This window comes from Pan troglodytes, chromosome 9, assembly GCF_028858775.2.
Source record: "Pan troglodytes isolate AG18354 chromosome 9, NHGRI_mPanTro3-v2.0_pri, whole genome shotgun sequence".
Lineage (NCBI taxonomy): Eukaryota > Metazoa > Chordata > Mammalia > Primates > Hominidae > Pan > Pan troglodytes.
The window spans coordinates 136,166,106-136,181,819 of NC_072407.2; the positions used below are offsets into that span (position 1 = coordinate 136,166,106).

The 15,714-nt window shown below is 39.7% G+C and overlaps 1 protein-coding gene across 3 annotated transcripts in view; it reads right to left on the reverse strand.

Annotated features, from left to right (window-relative positions):
* Positions 1–15,714, reverse strand: part of NCAPD3 (non-SMC condensin II complex subunit D3) — a 71,387-nt gene that overhangs the window by 50,540 nt on the left and 5,133 nt on the right. For all 3 annotated transcript variants that reach the window (XM_063784611.1, XM_024347492.3, XM_016922330.4), the window contains exons 4-10: positions 12,606–12,768; positions 5,944–6,128; positions 4,992–5,156; positions 4,824–4,885; positions 4,543–4,630; positions 2,279–2,412; positions 583–655 (exon numbers count right to left, since the gene is read on the reverse strand). In XM_063784611.1, coding sequence (XP_063640681.1) covers positions 583–655; positions 2,279–2,412; positions 4,543–4,630; positions 4,824–4,885; positions 4,992–5,156; positions 5,944–6,128; positions 12,606–12,768 — 870 coding nt within the window. The remainder of the gene's footprint in view (positions 1–582; positions 656–2,278; positions 2,413–4,542; positions 4,631–4,823; positions 4,886–4,991; positions 5,157–5,943; positions 6,129–12,605; positions 12,769–15,714) is intronic.

A 15,714-nucleotide genomic window follows, 5' to 3' on the forward strand; every position in this document is an offset into this window, starting at 1 on the left:
TTTAGAACACTTGAAAACTAATCTAAAGGCAATCTATAAACCATCTCTCCAGAAAAATGCACATACAAATTTAGTATACAATTTCAGAGAGTTTTTAGATCCCCAGGTTTCATAAGGTTCAAATTAAGAATCATTTGTCTAAATGGTTATAAAAATGTAGAGATCATCATGGAAATTTGAACACTGGATGTTTGATAATATTAAGGAATTACCGTGAAAGGATATGATGGAATTTGCTTCAAAACACAATCCAGTATACACATGTTGGGGGATGTGGGGTAGGGGTTTAAGTGACACAAAACTGTGGAACTCGGTGATGGGTATGTGGTGGTTCACCAGCCTATTTTCCCTGTTTCTGTGTGTATGTTCAACAGTTTTCCAAAACAAAGTTTTTTTGTTTTTTTGTTTTTTATAGAACACTTTTGTCTAGGGGACCATCTAGTGAACATTAAATAAAACCACTTTAAGTAACAATGCACACTCATTCCCAAGAACAAATACCCACACTCACACACACACACACACACATTTATCTTCACACACGATATACTTCCATGTTATTATTACTAAGGCAAACAGTACCTTGGCACAGATGTGCTGCAGTAAGATACGGACGACTGGGAATATACTCTCCTTTAATTCATCCACAAGGGCGCTTTGTAAAAGAAAAACACATCTACTGTTCACAATACAGTCAGCGACTGTCCCCAAAAACCACTACTCCTATATTTAGAAATCCTAGTTATTAAAACACTCTACCTCACGCTGTAAGAGTGGTTTCAGTAGAATGAAGAGTGAAGACATAAAATGTCATCGTAGAAAACTGTTAAGTAGTTCCCGTGCAGTTTTGAGAGCTGCTGCAGAGTAGCTAAGTCATCAGGTAAGAACAAAAATGTAATCTTCATACAATTCTTTTGACTACTTACTAAATTTCATATGAAGATGTAAAATATATCCTTTGGGGATAAATATAAAAATTGACTAAGACACAGTACCACCTCATGGTAGCTCAGTGAAATGCATTAGTAACATTACTTCTCCAAACTTTAACCCAATAAGAAATTTCTTTTTTTTTTTTTGGAGATGGAGTTTTGCTCTTGTCGCTCAGGCTGGAGCGCAATGGTGTGATCTCGGCTCACTGCAACTTCCCCCACCGGCTTCAAGAGTTTCTCCTGCCTCAGCCTCCTGAGTAGCTGGGATTACAGGTGCCCGCCACCACGCCTAGTTTCTGTATTTTTTAGTAGAGACAGGGTTGCACCATGTTGTCCAGGCTGGTCTTCAACTCCTGACCTCAGGTGATCCGCCCGCCTCAGCCTCCCAAAGTGCTGGGATTACAGGCATGTGCCACCGCGCCCGGCCTCAAGAAGAAATTTCTACAATGCCCAGACTTGATCCATTTTTAGTGATGTTTATCTGTAACATTACATGAAGACTATTGCGACTGGCATATGAGAAACTCTCATGGAAAAAAAGAAATGATCGTGTTTTCACTTAAAACATTTTAGTTACTTAATGTTTTAAAAAGTCCTTAGTGAGAGACATTTGCTCAGTCACAAGATGACGTCATCCATACCCCATGTCTCCAACTACCCTGCACACTGTGCACACCCAAGGCATGCACACACTTGCACATGCACACCATGTCTCGGCACCACCTCCACGCTGCACGCCAAAAATCAGTGAAGGAGGGAAGGAAAAGCCAACGACGCAGCAAACATGTCCTTGCCAGTGAAACTAAGGCATGAGAGTTTTTAAGTGAAGCTGAGTGACCCATGAGAGGAAAAGTAGTCTAACACTTATTGCTACGGAGGTAAAAAGCAACTCAATTCTTTCCTTCAAGTCATTTCTACAGAGGGAAAGGAATAGAAAAGTGCAAAGAAACAAGAAGAAAGTGGCAAAGAACAAAAGCAAAGAGCTGCAAAGTAGAGAGCAACAGAAAAGGGAAAGAGGTGGACTGGCTGCAATGAAGCAGACAAGGGAAAGGAGAGGCCACCATCCTCTCTCTGAGGCTGACCCACAGATTGAGCGCAAACAAGCTGGAGGCTGGCGCTGGCCCGTGTTCTGCAGATTCCTATCTCTTTAACGGTGCCCCAGCTGGGAGCCTACCAACAGAGACCCAGACACATAAAGCACATTAGCTACGAAGTGCTTGGTTTTCACCCCAAAAACCACCATCAGGCCAGAAATTTTAAGTCTACATGTATCAGAAATCTTAGTCCAGGGCCCAGAGTACTGAGGGAGACTGACAGGGTGAAAATTCACGATTTGTGTGCTTCACCTGATAAACTGGACCGCCTGGTTTCTACAGTTGATGACTTGGGAGGTAACAGCAAGGGGGGCACGATGGGATCCTTCACCAACTTCTAACATTAATATTACACTGAGCATTTGATGGAAAACACAACTGATAACCTAGAAGAGAAAAGAAAATTCAATTTAAGATCGGATGGAGAACACAAGGGTCCCAGACATAGTGACGCAGACTGTAGTAAACCATTTCAAGCCATCTGAAGGTAGGTCAGGCTGGCATAATTGCTGGCTGAACACTAGGGATATATTTCTTAAACAATGAGCAGGGATACAATAAATGCACAATGTAAACAGTGTGAAAGAATGGCTGACAGATGATTTGTCTGATAAAAACAATACCTAGTTTCTCTCCCCACCCTTTGCATATCATAACCCAGAATTTAGGACAAATAGGGAATTAACTGTCATTTACATATGGCAAAGAATGCTACTAATGTTCCCTTATTCAAAAGGGGAAAGAACGATACTTTACACCTGCTTTTTGCCTCCAGTTTACAAAGCACTTTCCAACATATTATCTCATATAACATAGTCACTAATTAATTTATTCATCCAATAAATAAAACATTTACTGAAAACCAAGTAAGTGGTAGGTATTGCATTAAGCACTTTCATCTACATAGCTAGATTTTACTATATATATATAAAATATACATTTAATTTTAAACCTTATAACAATTCCATAATGTAAGCAGGACATGTATAATTTCCACTTCACAGATAATTAAAAAAAGCTCCAAAGGTGAGCTGTCCAAGATCAAATAATTAACGATAAGGCTAAAAACCAACATTGCCTGACATCAAGTCAATACTTTCACAATTAAAAAAAAATACTGACTGGGCGCAGTGGCTCACGCCTGTAATTCCAGCACTTTGGGAAACCAAGGAGGGTGGATCATGAGGTCAAGAGATCAAGACCATCCTAGCCAACATGGTGAAACCCCATCTCTAAAAATACAAAAATTAGCTGGGCATGGTGGCGCGCACCTGTAGTCCCAGCCACTATGGGGGCTGAGGCAGGAGAATCGCTTGAACCTGGGAGGCTGAGGTTGCAGTGAGCCGAGATCATGCCACTGCACTCCAGCCTGGTGACAGAGCGAGACTGCGTCTCAAAACAACAACAACAACAAAAAAAACCATCTTCAGAGACACAGTAGACCTAAAGGGATGAATTTTCCCACCTATGTTATTGTTTAAAATATTTAAAAGGGCATGCGAATTAAAAACATTACTGTAAATGTTATCACATTCATATTTCAAGCACACAGAAGTGATAAAGATACTAAACTTATAAAATACCGAATGTTTCTAAACAACAGGCATTGTGCTCGGTAGGCGGCCTGCTCAACTTCATTTAATCCTATGACAAATCGATAGGGAAGGTAGACTTTGGTCCTTTTTGTCCATAAGTGAAATCTAACGCTTTAGCCAGGGTGAATGGCTCATTCAAGGACCCACAGCTAGTAAGTGGTGAAGTCAGAAAGCAAACACAGATGTGCGGAACCCCCCAAGCATCCCCAAAAACATCTTCGTAACCAGGTTACTGCCTCTGCAAGGTAACGCGTCGCAGATACCAAAAGCCACATGACCTTGGTCCAACACATTTTTTTGCAAAATCTTATTGTTTCATTTAAGACATCTAAGTTTAGTAACAGCATCATGCGCAACTAACTCTAACTGCAAAGTTTCTGGTAGTAGTGGCGTTCAGGTAACCTGGAGGCAAAACCCAGGTATCCATGCTGACCACGGGTGACAACCTACAAAATTTCCGTAGCATATCAACACAAATAATACAACTACCAATAGAAATACTGAAGCGCACATGAATTGCCAAGGGAAACTTGAAAATTCTCTGACTATTCTACTTTTTAAAATGATTTGGGAAATATTCCTATAGAAGTAAGTGTTCAGCAGCTCATCTCTTCCTATAGAAGTAACTGTTCAGCAGTTTATCTGTTCCTCCTATTTCATTCACAGCAGAACCATTTTTTCTAACTGGAGCCTAACAATAATTTGCTGCAGCCACCAAGTATTCAGATATAAAGTTGGCAATAAAGAACAGAGAGCAAATAGAAATAGTGATACTTTTTATTATGCAAATAATATAAGGTCATGAAAATGAGCTAGTAAATTGAAATGGCATTATATCAAATGCTTTTAACATATTTCCATCATATGGTTCATGTGCCTTCGATTCAACTAGTAACCAAATTAGGTTCTCATCTCCTTTACCTTATCTCCTTCTCCATGAATGGGAGAGCACAGCAAATACAATCCATAATAAGCCAGTTCTGGTATGTATTTTGCTTGGTTAAGATCTCTAAAAAAAAAAAGATGAAATATTAGTTAATGGATATGATTTTACTTGGAATATTTCTTAGTCCTACAAGCCATGTTTAAATGAATAAATTCTACCTGTGTGCCAATTGGGATAAAATGGTATTTCCATTTCTGCTGGAGCAAAAATTGGTACACTTACTTAAACTGTAGCACTGGAAGATTTAATGGCTCACCTGGCTTGTGTAACATGACATTCATGAAGAACTGGCTCAAAATTAGTTAATGAAACAAAGACCTAGAAAACAGATATGAAGAAAAGGCCTGATTTTTTCTACTGATCAAGTATTAGCCATAGTCTAATCCTTTGAAGTTGCCCTAAGGTTCCTGGAATTTTCACTTACCTCTATACAATTCTGTACACATTGTGGCTTTTCTTTCAAGGAAAACTTTGGCAGAAGCCTTAAAAAATTCTTTAAAAGGTGAAAGATGGCATTTCGAATTTGAGAAAGGTCCCGGGCAGAAAAACAAATGTTCTCATCTTCTTGTTCTTCTATAATTTCATCCATCTAGATTATGAAGAAATGTACAGGTGACTGTAATAAATGCCAAACACTTTGTCCCATGGTTTTCAATTTACCCAAACCAAGCCCAGATAAAACTCCAGGCAGGAGCTGACGTTGAGGTGATATGACTTTGACCAGGTTGCATGACTGTTCTAAGTCTCCTTGGCCACAACAGTAAATCACTGGACTAGATGACCGCTACAGTAGTTTCTAGTTTTGTGTCAATAAGGAATCCTTTTTTTCAGAATTTTTGCTGTCTATGAACTTCTGTCATTCTACCGTGTCACATAAGAATATGGAATTAGGCTGGGTGTTGTGGCTCGTGCCTGTAACCCCAGCGGGAGGCCAAGGTGAGTGGATCACTTGAGGCCAGGAGTTCGAGACCAGCCTGGCCAACATGGTGAAACCCCATCTCTACAAAAAAATGCAAAAATTGGCTGAGTGTGGTGGTGCATGCCTGTAGCCCCAGCTACTCGGGAGGCTGCAGCAGGAGAATCACTTGAACCCATGAGGCGGAGGTTGCAGTGAGCTGAGACTGCACCACTGCACTCCAACCTGGGCGACACAGCAAGACTCTGTCTCAAAAAGAAAAAGAAAAAAGAAAGAAAGAAAGTAAGAAAGAAAAATTATATGAAGCCCAAGACACAAAGCAGTATTGGATAGCTTATGATGGTTTAGGACCATTTGCCTATAATCATGATGCCTGAAACCATGTTTAGTATAAAGTCAATCCTTAAATAAAGCAAATCGTGTGTTGGTATGTATGTTTTATACTCGACTTACTTCTTACCTCAATATCTTCTCTCCTGGGTGGCTTTCCCCTTTTTCTATGCCTCCCGGGGTTAGCCTGAGAGCTCTTAGGCTGTTCTTTCTTTCTTTTCCGATTCAAGTTAGATTCCTGGGGCCAGCTCTTCTTTAGAGTCTGAATGCATTTGTCAAACATCACTGGGTGGAATACTTGATTGGCTACACTGCCTATTCATGAGGAATAAAGAGTAAGCAAGTTAGATTTAATTGTCTTGAAATATATCTATAACATCAGATGAAAAGTTACAAAGCAAAACACAGGCTTTTCATGACTGTGAATAACAATGAACCTGTAGCAAGAGTACCATTTGCAACGTCAGCCTTAGTAGAGGAGACAGCGCTGCACCAGAGGTAAATAACAAGATTTCCAAATCTGGCCAGGACAGAGGAACTGGTTTTACACTTGTTAACGACTAGAAAACTGGGCAAAAATTTATAAAGTAACAATTTCACTGGGCACCAGGCAGCATAAGAAGGGCAATCCCTGAAAAAAGGGAAACAGAGGTAAACCCTCAAGTTGCCCCAGTATTGTATCCAGAGGGAATTTCTGGACAACGGCAGAGAAATGGTAAATCCACACAAATTATAATGGTCTTACTATGTTGAAAAAGCAGAGTCAGAAAGACAGGGTAGATGGAATTTATAGAACAGAAGAACCTACACAGAAAAAGAGTTCTAGAAATCGGCCCAGGGCTGAACATAAGCTACACATGCACAGGGTAAAATTCTAAGACAGAGAGCAAAGAAGTATTTCCAAGGAGCAAGAAGATGAATTATTTTCACAACTCACACAAGGCTCAGATACATTTGCGTTGTGGCCAGCCAGAGTGGAGTGATCTTGTTAAACACCTAGAGCATTCAGTAGAGACCTCAGAACAAACACACCTTAACAGTAGGGCTAAACCCGATATAGCATAAAGGCTACTTTACATCAGCCCTAATAAAGCTTTAAAACAAGCCTCAAAAGGAGCAAGTTAATCCACCAATAGCTGCCTATCAAAACATACTTCAATAGTATTTAAAGGAAAACAACAAAATCCAGACACTCAACAACATTCCAAATGCCCAACATCCTGGCTAAGGGCAGTGGCTCATGCCTGTAATCCCAACACTTTGGGAGGCTGAGGTGGGCAGATCACTTGAGTCCAGGAGTTTGAGACCAGTCTGAGCAACACAGCAAAACCCTGTCTTTACAAAAAATACAGGGGGAAAAAAACAACAACAAAGGTCCAGCATCCAGTAAAAAAATTATAGGGAGTGCTAAAAAGCAGGAAAATGTGCCCCATAAGAAAAATCAGTCAATAAAAACAGCCCAGGAAATGACAGAGATAATGGAACCAGCTGACAACAACCTTAAAGCAGCTCAAGAATTAAAAGTAAAACATTATCATGAGGAGAGAAGTGAAAAAAAAAAATTTTAAAGAAGCAAACAGAACTTCCTTGATCTGAAAAAGAAACATTCACTAGATGGGCTTAATAGTGGCTTGGTTATTACTGAAACAAAGATAAGTGAACTTGAAGATACAGCAGGAGCGTAGAAACCAAAAAGCTAATAAAGACTCAGTGACCCATGGGAGAACATCGTGCAGTCTAACACAGGAGTGACTGAAGTCCCAAAAAAGGGGAAGGAAGACAACATTTGGAGAAAAAGTCACTAAAAACTTTCCAAGTTTGTTGAAACGATAAGTCCACAGATCCAAGAAGCTCAATGAACCCAATCGCAATAAGCACAGAGGCAATCACAACAAAGCATAGATAATCCCACCAAAAAGCAAAAAAAAGTTAACTCAGAATTTTATATTCAGCAAAAAGATTCTTGAAGGTGAAATAAAGATATTTCACACAATCAAAACCTGAGAGGGTTTATGGCTTGCAGACCTGCACTAAATGTTTAAAAATAAAAAGTTCTTCAGGCAGAAGGAAAATTATAGGAGATCAATCTTTCAAATATAAAAGCTGTTTATCTTGTTTCTAAAAAATTCTATAAAAGATAAATAAGCATTAATGAAATGTAGGCTTTATAACATGTAGAAAAAATAACACACAAGAGGAGAGGAGAAAGGAAAATATACTTTTTGTTGTTGTGTGTGTGTGTGTGTGTGTGTGTGTGTGTGTGTGTGTTCCACTGGAGTCTGGATCTGTCGCCCAGGCTGAAGTACAGTGGCGTGGATCTCGGCTCACTGCAACCTCTACCTCCTGGGTTCAAGTGGTTCTCCTGCCTCAGCCTCCTGAGTAGCATGCGTTACCACATTGGGCTAATTTTCATTTTTTTTTTCTTTTTTGGTACAGATGGGTTTCACCATGTTGGCCAGGCTGGTCTAGAACTCCTGACGTCAAGTGACCTGCCGGCAGCAGCCTCCCAAAGTGCTGGGATTACAGGCATGAGCCACCTCACCCAACCTAGGAAAATACACTGTTTTAAGGTTGTTCTTACATCATATATAAATTGGGAGAATATTATCTGAAGATAAACTGTGAGAAGTGCCTACTGCATACACAAAGCAAGCACATAAAACATACACATACATGCAAAAGAGTATAGCTAATACACCAAAAGAGACAAGGGATACTAAAATCCAAAACAAGGCAGGAAGAGGAAAAAATTGAGCAAAAAACAGGTTTAAAGAAATTGAAAATAAATAGAAAAATGGCAGAAACCCAGCTACATTGATAATTACTCTAAATGTAATCAGCTAAACAATTTAAACATTCTGATATAAAAGCAAACATTGTCAGAAAGAAGCATGACCAAATGGGCTGGGTGTGAGGGCTCATGCTTACAATCCCAGCCCTTTGGGAGGCTGAAGCAGGAGGATCACTTGAGGCCAAGAGATTGCGACCAGCCTGGGCAACAACATAGCGAGACCCTGTCTCTACAAAAATAAAATAAAGTAATAATAATTAGCTTGTCATGGTGACTCACGCTTGTAGTTCCAGCTATTCTGGAGGCTGAGGAGCCCAGGAGTTCAAGGTTAAAGTGAGCTATGATTGCCACTGCACTCCAGCCTGGGTGACAGAGTGAGACCCTGGACCTCTCTTTTTTTTTTCTGAGACAGAGTCTCACTGTCACCCAGGCTGGAGTGCAGTGGCACGATCTCAACTCACTGCAACCTCTGCTGCCTGGGTTCAAGCGATTCTCCTGCCTCAGCCTCCCGAGTAACTGGGATTACAGACGTGTTACCATGTCCGGCTAATTTTTGTATTTTTAGTAGAGACGGGGTTTCACCATGTTGGCCAGGCTGGTCTTAAATGCCTGACTTCAAGTGATCCGCCCGCCTCAGCCTCCCAAAGTGCTGGGATTACAGGTGTGAGCCACCGTGTGTGGCCTCGTCTCTCTTAAAAAAAAAAAAAAAAGAAAAAGAAAAGCCATGACCACATGACAGGCAGTCTACAAGAAAACCTTTAAATATAAACAAATGGATAGGTTACAAATAAAAGCATGAGAAATGATGTACCAACCAAGGACAAATCTTAAGATAACTATAGTGGCTATCTTAATATTAGACAAAGTAGACTTCAAGACAAGGAATATAACCAGACAAACAAGGACATAACATAATACTAAAAGGACCAATCCATCAGGAAGACATGACAATCATAAATACATCTGTATCCGTCAGACTTTCACAATATCTTAAGTTAAAAGAACTGAGAGGAGAAATAGATAAACTGATAATTATTCTTAGAGATTCCAACATTCCTCTCTCAATAACAGATAGAACAAATAAACAGAACATCAGGAAGCATATGTAAGTCTTGAATAACATTTGTAACCAACTTGACCTAACTGACATTTACAGAATACTAGATCCAACAAAGGCAAGGTACACATTCTGTTAAAGTGCAAATGGAAGATTCACCGAATTAGACTCTAAGTCCATTAAAAAAAAGGCACAACTACATAATTTAGAAGTATCATAATCATATGAAGTATGTTCTCTGATCCCACCAATTAAAACTCAATTACAGTAAGATTTCAGGAAAGTTCAAATATTTGGAAAACAAACTCAATTTACTAAACAACTCAGAGATGTAAGTAATGACAAGAAAAATTAGAAAATCACTTTGGCCTGCACAACAGTAAAAACATATCATCGAAATTTGTGGGATGCAGATGAAGCTGTACCTGGAGGGACATTTATAGTATTAAATACTTGTATTAGAAACAAAGAAATGCATGTGAGAACAAAGATCTAAGCATCTACCTTAAAAAGTCAGAATAAGAGCAAATTAAACCCAAAGTAAGAAGAAAGGAAATCGTAGACATAAGACCAGAAATCAATGAAACAAGAAAGGGACAAACAATAGAATTTAATTAATGACATCAAAAGGGGGTCCTCCAAAATGAACAGTAAAATGAATAAATCTCGATCTAGATTGATCAAGAAAAAACAAAATACAAATCACCAACATCAGGCATGAGAGGAGATCACTAGAAATTCTACAAACATAAACTTTCAAAAAACTCCAGGCCCAGATGACTTCACTAGTGGGTTTTACCAAACATCTGAAGAAAAAAGAAAACCCAAAATCTTCCAAAATACAGAAGAGAAGGGAATACTATGTAACTTATTCTATGAAAATGGTATTACCAAGATACCCAGATACCCAAACCAGACAAAAATATCTCAAAAAAAGAATATCCCTTATGAATATAGACAGAAAAACCTTCAACAAAACATTAGCAAACACTCTGACAACATATAAAAAGGATTATACACCATGACCAAGGTCATACAAAATTGGTTTAATATGTGAAAATCAACCAATGTAATATACTATATTAGAATAAGAAACAAAAACCACATGAGCACTTCACAAGTGCAGAAAAGCAAATGACAAAATCCAACAGCCTTTCATAATGAAACACTCAGTAAACTAGGAATAATAACTTAATAAGGGCCATCCTGAGAAACCCACAGGTAACATCATACCTAAAGGCAAGACTGGATGCTTTCCCCTTAAGATCAGGAATAGACAAGGATCCCCACGCTCCCCTTCTATTCAACATTGTACTGGAGGTTCTAGCCAGGGCAAATAGGTAAGAAAAATAAATAGAAAGAACCCAGACTAGAAAGAAAGAAGTAAACCTGTGTCTATTCACAGATGACATGATCTTACACAAAGAAAACCCCGTTGGAACCAACAAATGAGTTTGGCAAGGTTCTAGGATACAAGATCAATAATCAAAATCAATTTTGCTTCTATACAGTACTAATAAACCAAAATAAAATTAAGAAAACAATTTCATTTACACTAGCATTGAAAATAACACTTAAGAATAAATTTTAAAGAGGAGATGCAAGAGTTGCGCACCAAAAATTATAGAGCATTATTGAAACAAATTAAAGAAGATCTACAATAAATGGAAAGACATCCTGCAGCTAGGGATTAGAAGACCTAATGTTGTTAAATTGGCAATACTTCACAAACTCATCTACAGTTTCAATGCAATCCCTGTCAAAACCGCAGCTGGCTTTTTTATTGTTGCAGAAATTCACGTACAGATCCTAAAATTCACATGGAAATGCAAGGGAGGCAGAACAACCAAAACGATCTTGAAAAAGAAGAATATACTGTGATCGAATATTAAGTATCGACAGCATCCCAATCATAAACCCGAAACATTTAAAAACAGAAGGTAACTGGCAGGAATACGGCTTGCTGGAAAGCTGCAAGTGGCCCACGCAATTAGTAACAGCCACCTCTTTGCTCTGGCATAAATCTCAACCTTAATCAGAAGAAACTGCATCTGGCAAGAGGAGAGTGAAACTGGGTTTCTAAAACCACTACTTTTTTGAGAGAGGGCCTAGTTACAACCGAGACACTGCTTAGCAACAAAATCCTTTAGGAACTTACTCATTTCCAAAGTCATTATGGGAGCATTAACAATAACACAAATCAATGTTCAGGGCTTTAAATATAATACCTTTTTGCCCATTCCCAGATCACATGGAATAAATCCTTTGCTAAACATTTGTAATTAAACAAAGATAAGCAGCAAGGTGACTGATCTTGCCATTCTCTTTTCCATATGAACTTCAGGTTATCTGACTCAATCTCTATGTTCCACTCTCTCTCACCCTGTGTTTGGAGTAGGGAAGAGAATGGATTTCACTGTCATAGGAGGAACAGCCTCCTCAGTGCTCTGACAATCAAGTAAAACAGTGCTCGAAAACAGACTCCTGGTCAGTGCTCTCCTTCAAGTATTACTAGCTGCTTTCCTGCTTTCTTGATTAGAATGGTTTTAATCTATTTTTCAATACCAACATCGGAGAGGTAAAAAGCAATGACTCCCCACAGCAGTATTTCTCAGTCTAGACAAGCAATCATGAGAAGAAAGGGCAATATCAGAATTTTAGACGGCGGTGGTGGAGGGTGGGCGTGGAACTCTTGCACTCCTTCTCAGACTATTTTTATTAGTTTATAGATAGCATAACTTCGGATGAAAAAGAAAAAGGTGGAAGGTTTTCCAAGACCTATAACATGCCATGTACTTTAGAGACTTGCTCCTCGGAACAACTCTCTGCCATGGGTTAGCACTGCCCCATTTATAAGTGAAGAAACAAGAAACAAAGTATAAGAATTGAAAACTGTAGAAAGAAAAAAATGACAGATTTATCCTATCATATCAGGTCTACATACCTGGTACTTCTAGTAGCAAAAAGTAAAGCCCAGCGGCATGAAGGCCATATTCTCGATACTGTACACTGACATTCTTCTTATGAACTATTTGAACAAAATGAAAGAACAATGCCACCAGTGTACTATGGGAAACATTGTTCTCAATGAAGAAGGTCCAGATACTCTGTGGGGAGACCGCAAATCACAAAAGCCAGTCATTAGAGAAATGGAAACATTTCCTATTATTTGATTTTTGTAAGTTCTTGGTGCCTTACAAAAAGAGGAATAGAGTAGCCTGGCTCCTATTGCTAAATGTTTACCATCTTCAAAGGGACTGAAACAAAATATCAAAATTAAAGGTATATTATCCAAAATTACAAAGATAAATATGTATATAACATATTTAAATAATTAAACTTTCAAAAGAATTTTTTGTTAAGTTTGTAGCATATATACTTCAGAAATTATAGCTTAAAACTACACTAAGACTTTTGGGACACCATATATTAGTGATTATTCAGGAAAGTTATCCCTCTATTTATATTAAAAGGAACTCAAATTCCTTTACCAATAATTACTAACTGAGGAAATCAGAGCCCTTTATTTAAATGTTCTGCAGATTGAAGGCAATGGGAGCAGGAAATGAAAGAGATCTCAGAAATGGCCCAGGTAAAGGAGATAAACCCTAGAAAAAAAACCACAATTGTATTAATTCTATCTTCATTCCATGTCTTCTCCTACTAAACACATGAAGAAGAAATGGGTTATTTTAATAACCTAAACATAGCAGGAACTAAATATGGTTTATCCTTGAGTATCATAACAAAAAAAGGCCCACAAAATTCAAGTGAGCAGAGCACTCTCCTTTCCTTAACTAAAAAACTTATGGGAGAAATCATCTCCACTGGGCACAATGGCTCATGCCTGTAATCCCAGCACTTTGAGAGGCCAGGGCAGGAGGACTGCTTGAGCCCAGGAGTTTGAGAACAGCCAGGGCAACAAAGCAAGACCTTGTCTCCACAAAAAATAAAAAATTAGCTGGGCGTGGTGGCACACACCTGTAGTCCCAGCTACTCAGGAGGGTGAGGTGGGAGGCTCATGTGAGCCCAATAAGTTGAGGCTGCAGTAAGCTGTGACTGTGCCACTGCATTCCAGCCTGGGTGACAGAGCAAGACCCTGGTCTCAAAAAAAAAAAAGGGGGGGGGGGGGAAAGAAATCATCTCCTAACTTTACAGTGTCACATCCTAATTCCTAATGCCACCTGCACCTCCACTTCACACACCAGGGTGATCGATCACCCTAAACCATCTGCTCACCAGGGCTCTGCGTATGGGGTCACCTTGGCCCCATGTGATCCCATGGCTGCTGTCTAGTCAGGGTGTCAGTGACCCTGCACTCCCTACATGTGACTGCTCCTCTGCAGACCCCGTCCAATCAGCTCTCCATTTCTGTCCTGGCTGCTTCTCCCCCTCGGTGATCTCATGCACCACTGTGCTTCAACCCATACCTCAATTTAAAGAACTCTCCTCTCTCTCCTGGTCTCACATTTCTACTACCTGTTAAACTTCCCAAGGATCTCCTGACAGAATCTCAAGTTCAGAAGTCTAAACAGAACTGTTTCTCCATTTGACCTTGCTCTTTTTCCCTTATTCCCCACCTTGGTTAACAATATCATCATCTTCCTAGTTTTGAAACCCTGGGGATCACTGACTTCTTTCTTTCTCTAATTCCCTATGCCCAGTCAGTTTAGCACTTCACACCATGTTTTTAAGATATCTCAAAAGGGCTTCCTAGTTCACAAGGCCCTATTAATTCTAATTCCAAAAATGTCCCTAGTTTTTAGTCTGCCTTTCCAGTTCCCAAAATTGTAACTCCGGATCATGCCATTATTACTCATAACACCTGGATCACCAATACAGTCTCCCAAGGGCTCTCCCTGCACACAATTTTTCCCACTTCAGTCCACCTACTGTCAAGAACGTCTGCTGAAAACAGATCTATTCATGTTACCTATCTATTGCCCACTGTAACCTCTTTCACACAGGCTGCTTGAGGATTAAATGAGTTAATACATGCAGGACGCTTAGAACAAAATCTCATACACACCCTACCAAACATGTTCAAACTCCACTGCTGAACCTCACATAAAGCTACCCGTGACCTACCCTTACTCTACCTTACCGTCCCGTCCCACCACACTTTTTCTGTATGCCTCTTGACACTTCCTGCGTGTTCCCATTGGGTGGCTCCTTCACTAGGACTGCCTTACAACCCAAGCTTCTGCTAGTCATCTGTGAAGATTCGCTGCTGGCCACTTTCTTTCTGGAACTTTCCCAACCCTACCATGCTCCCTTTTTCACACCCTATGCAACAAATCCACACCTCTCTTGGAGCATTTTTCACAGTGTGGTTCGTAGAATATTTCCAGGCGCCCAAATGCACAGTGGCACTGAACTCTCCACCCCCTGCAACTGCATGTGGCTGCTAGACCTACTTTGGCTAGTGTTCAAATGTCCACTCTTCCTCCCTGAGGTCCCTGGGGAGGACCTCAACCTAGGGAGATTGTATCGTAATCCCCACTCTGTCAACTCAGGTACTTAAGGCAGTGCTTAGCGTTATGCTGAAAGAATGTTTAATTAGATGATTTAATTTTGTGATGTGAAACTTGGAAGTGAATTTTTTTTTGTTCATTTAAATGTTTCAGAGATGTTAATATCCAATTAGCTTTTGTTCTGTTTCCCAACCCTTTGGTTTTTTTTGAAAACTAACAACCTAAATATTAATAATAATTTATATTTCTATGCATTGGATAGAACTCAATATTTACAGGAACTGTTTGGACAAACCTGTTAATTCAACTAGTCATTCCTCAGTTTAATATCAGATTTTCTTCTTTTGTGAGACAGAGTCTTGCTCTGTCGCCCAGGCTGGAGTGTAGTGGCGTGATCTCGGCTTACTGTAACCTCCGCCTCCTGGGTTCAAGCAATTCTCTGCCTCAGCCTCTCGAGTAGCTGGGATTACAGAAGCCCGCCACCACAACCAGCTAATTTTTGTATTTTTAGTAGAGATGGGGTTTCACCATCTTGGTCAGGCTGGTCTTGAACTCCTGACTTCGTGATCCACCCACCTC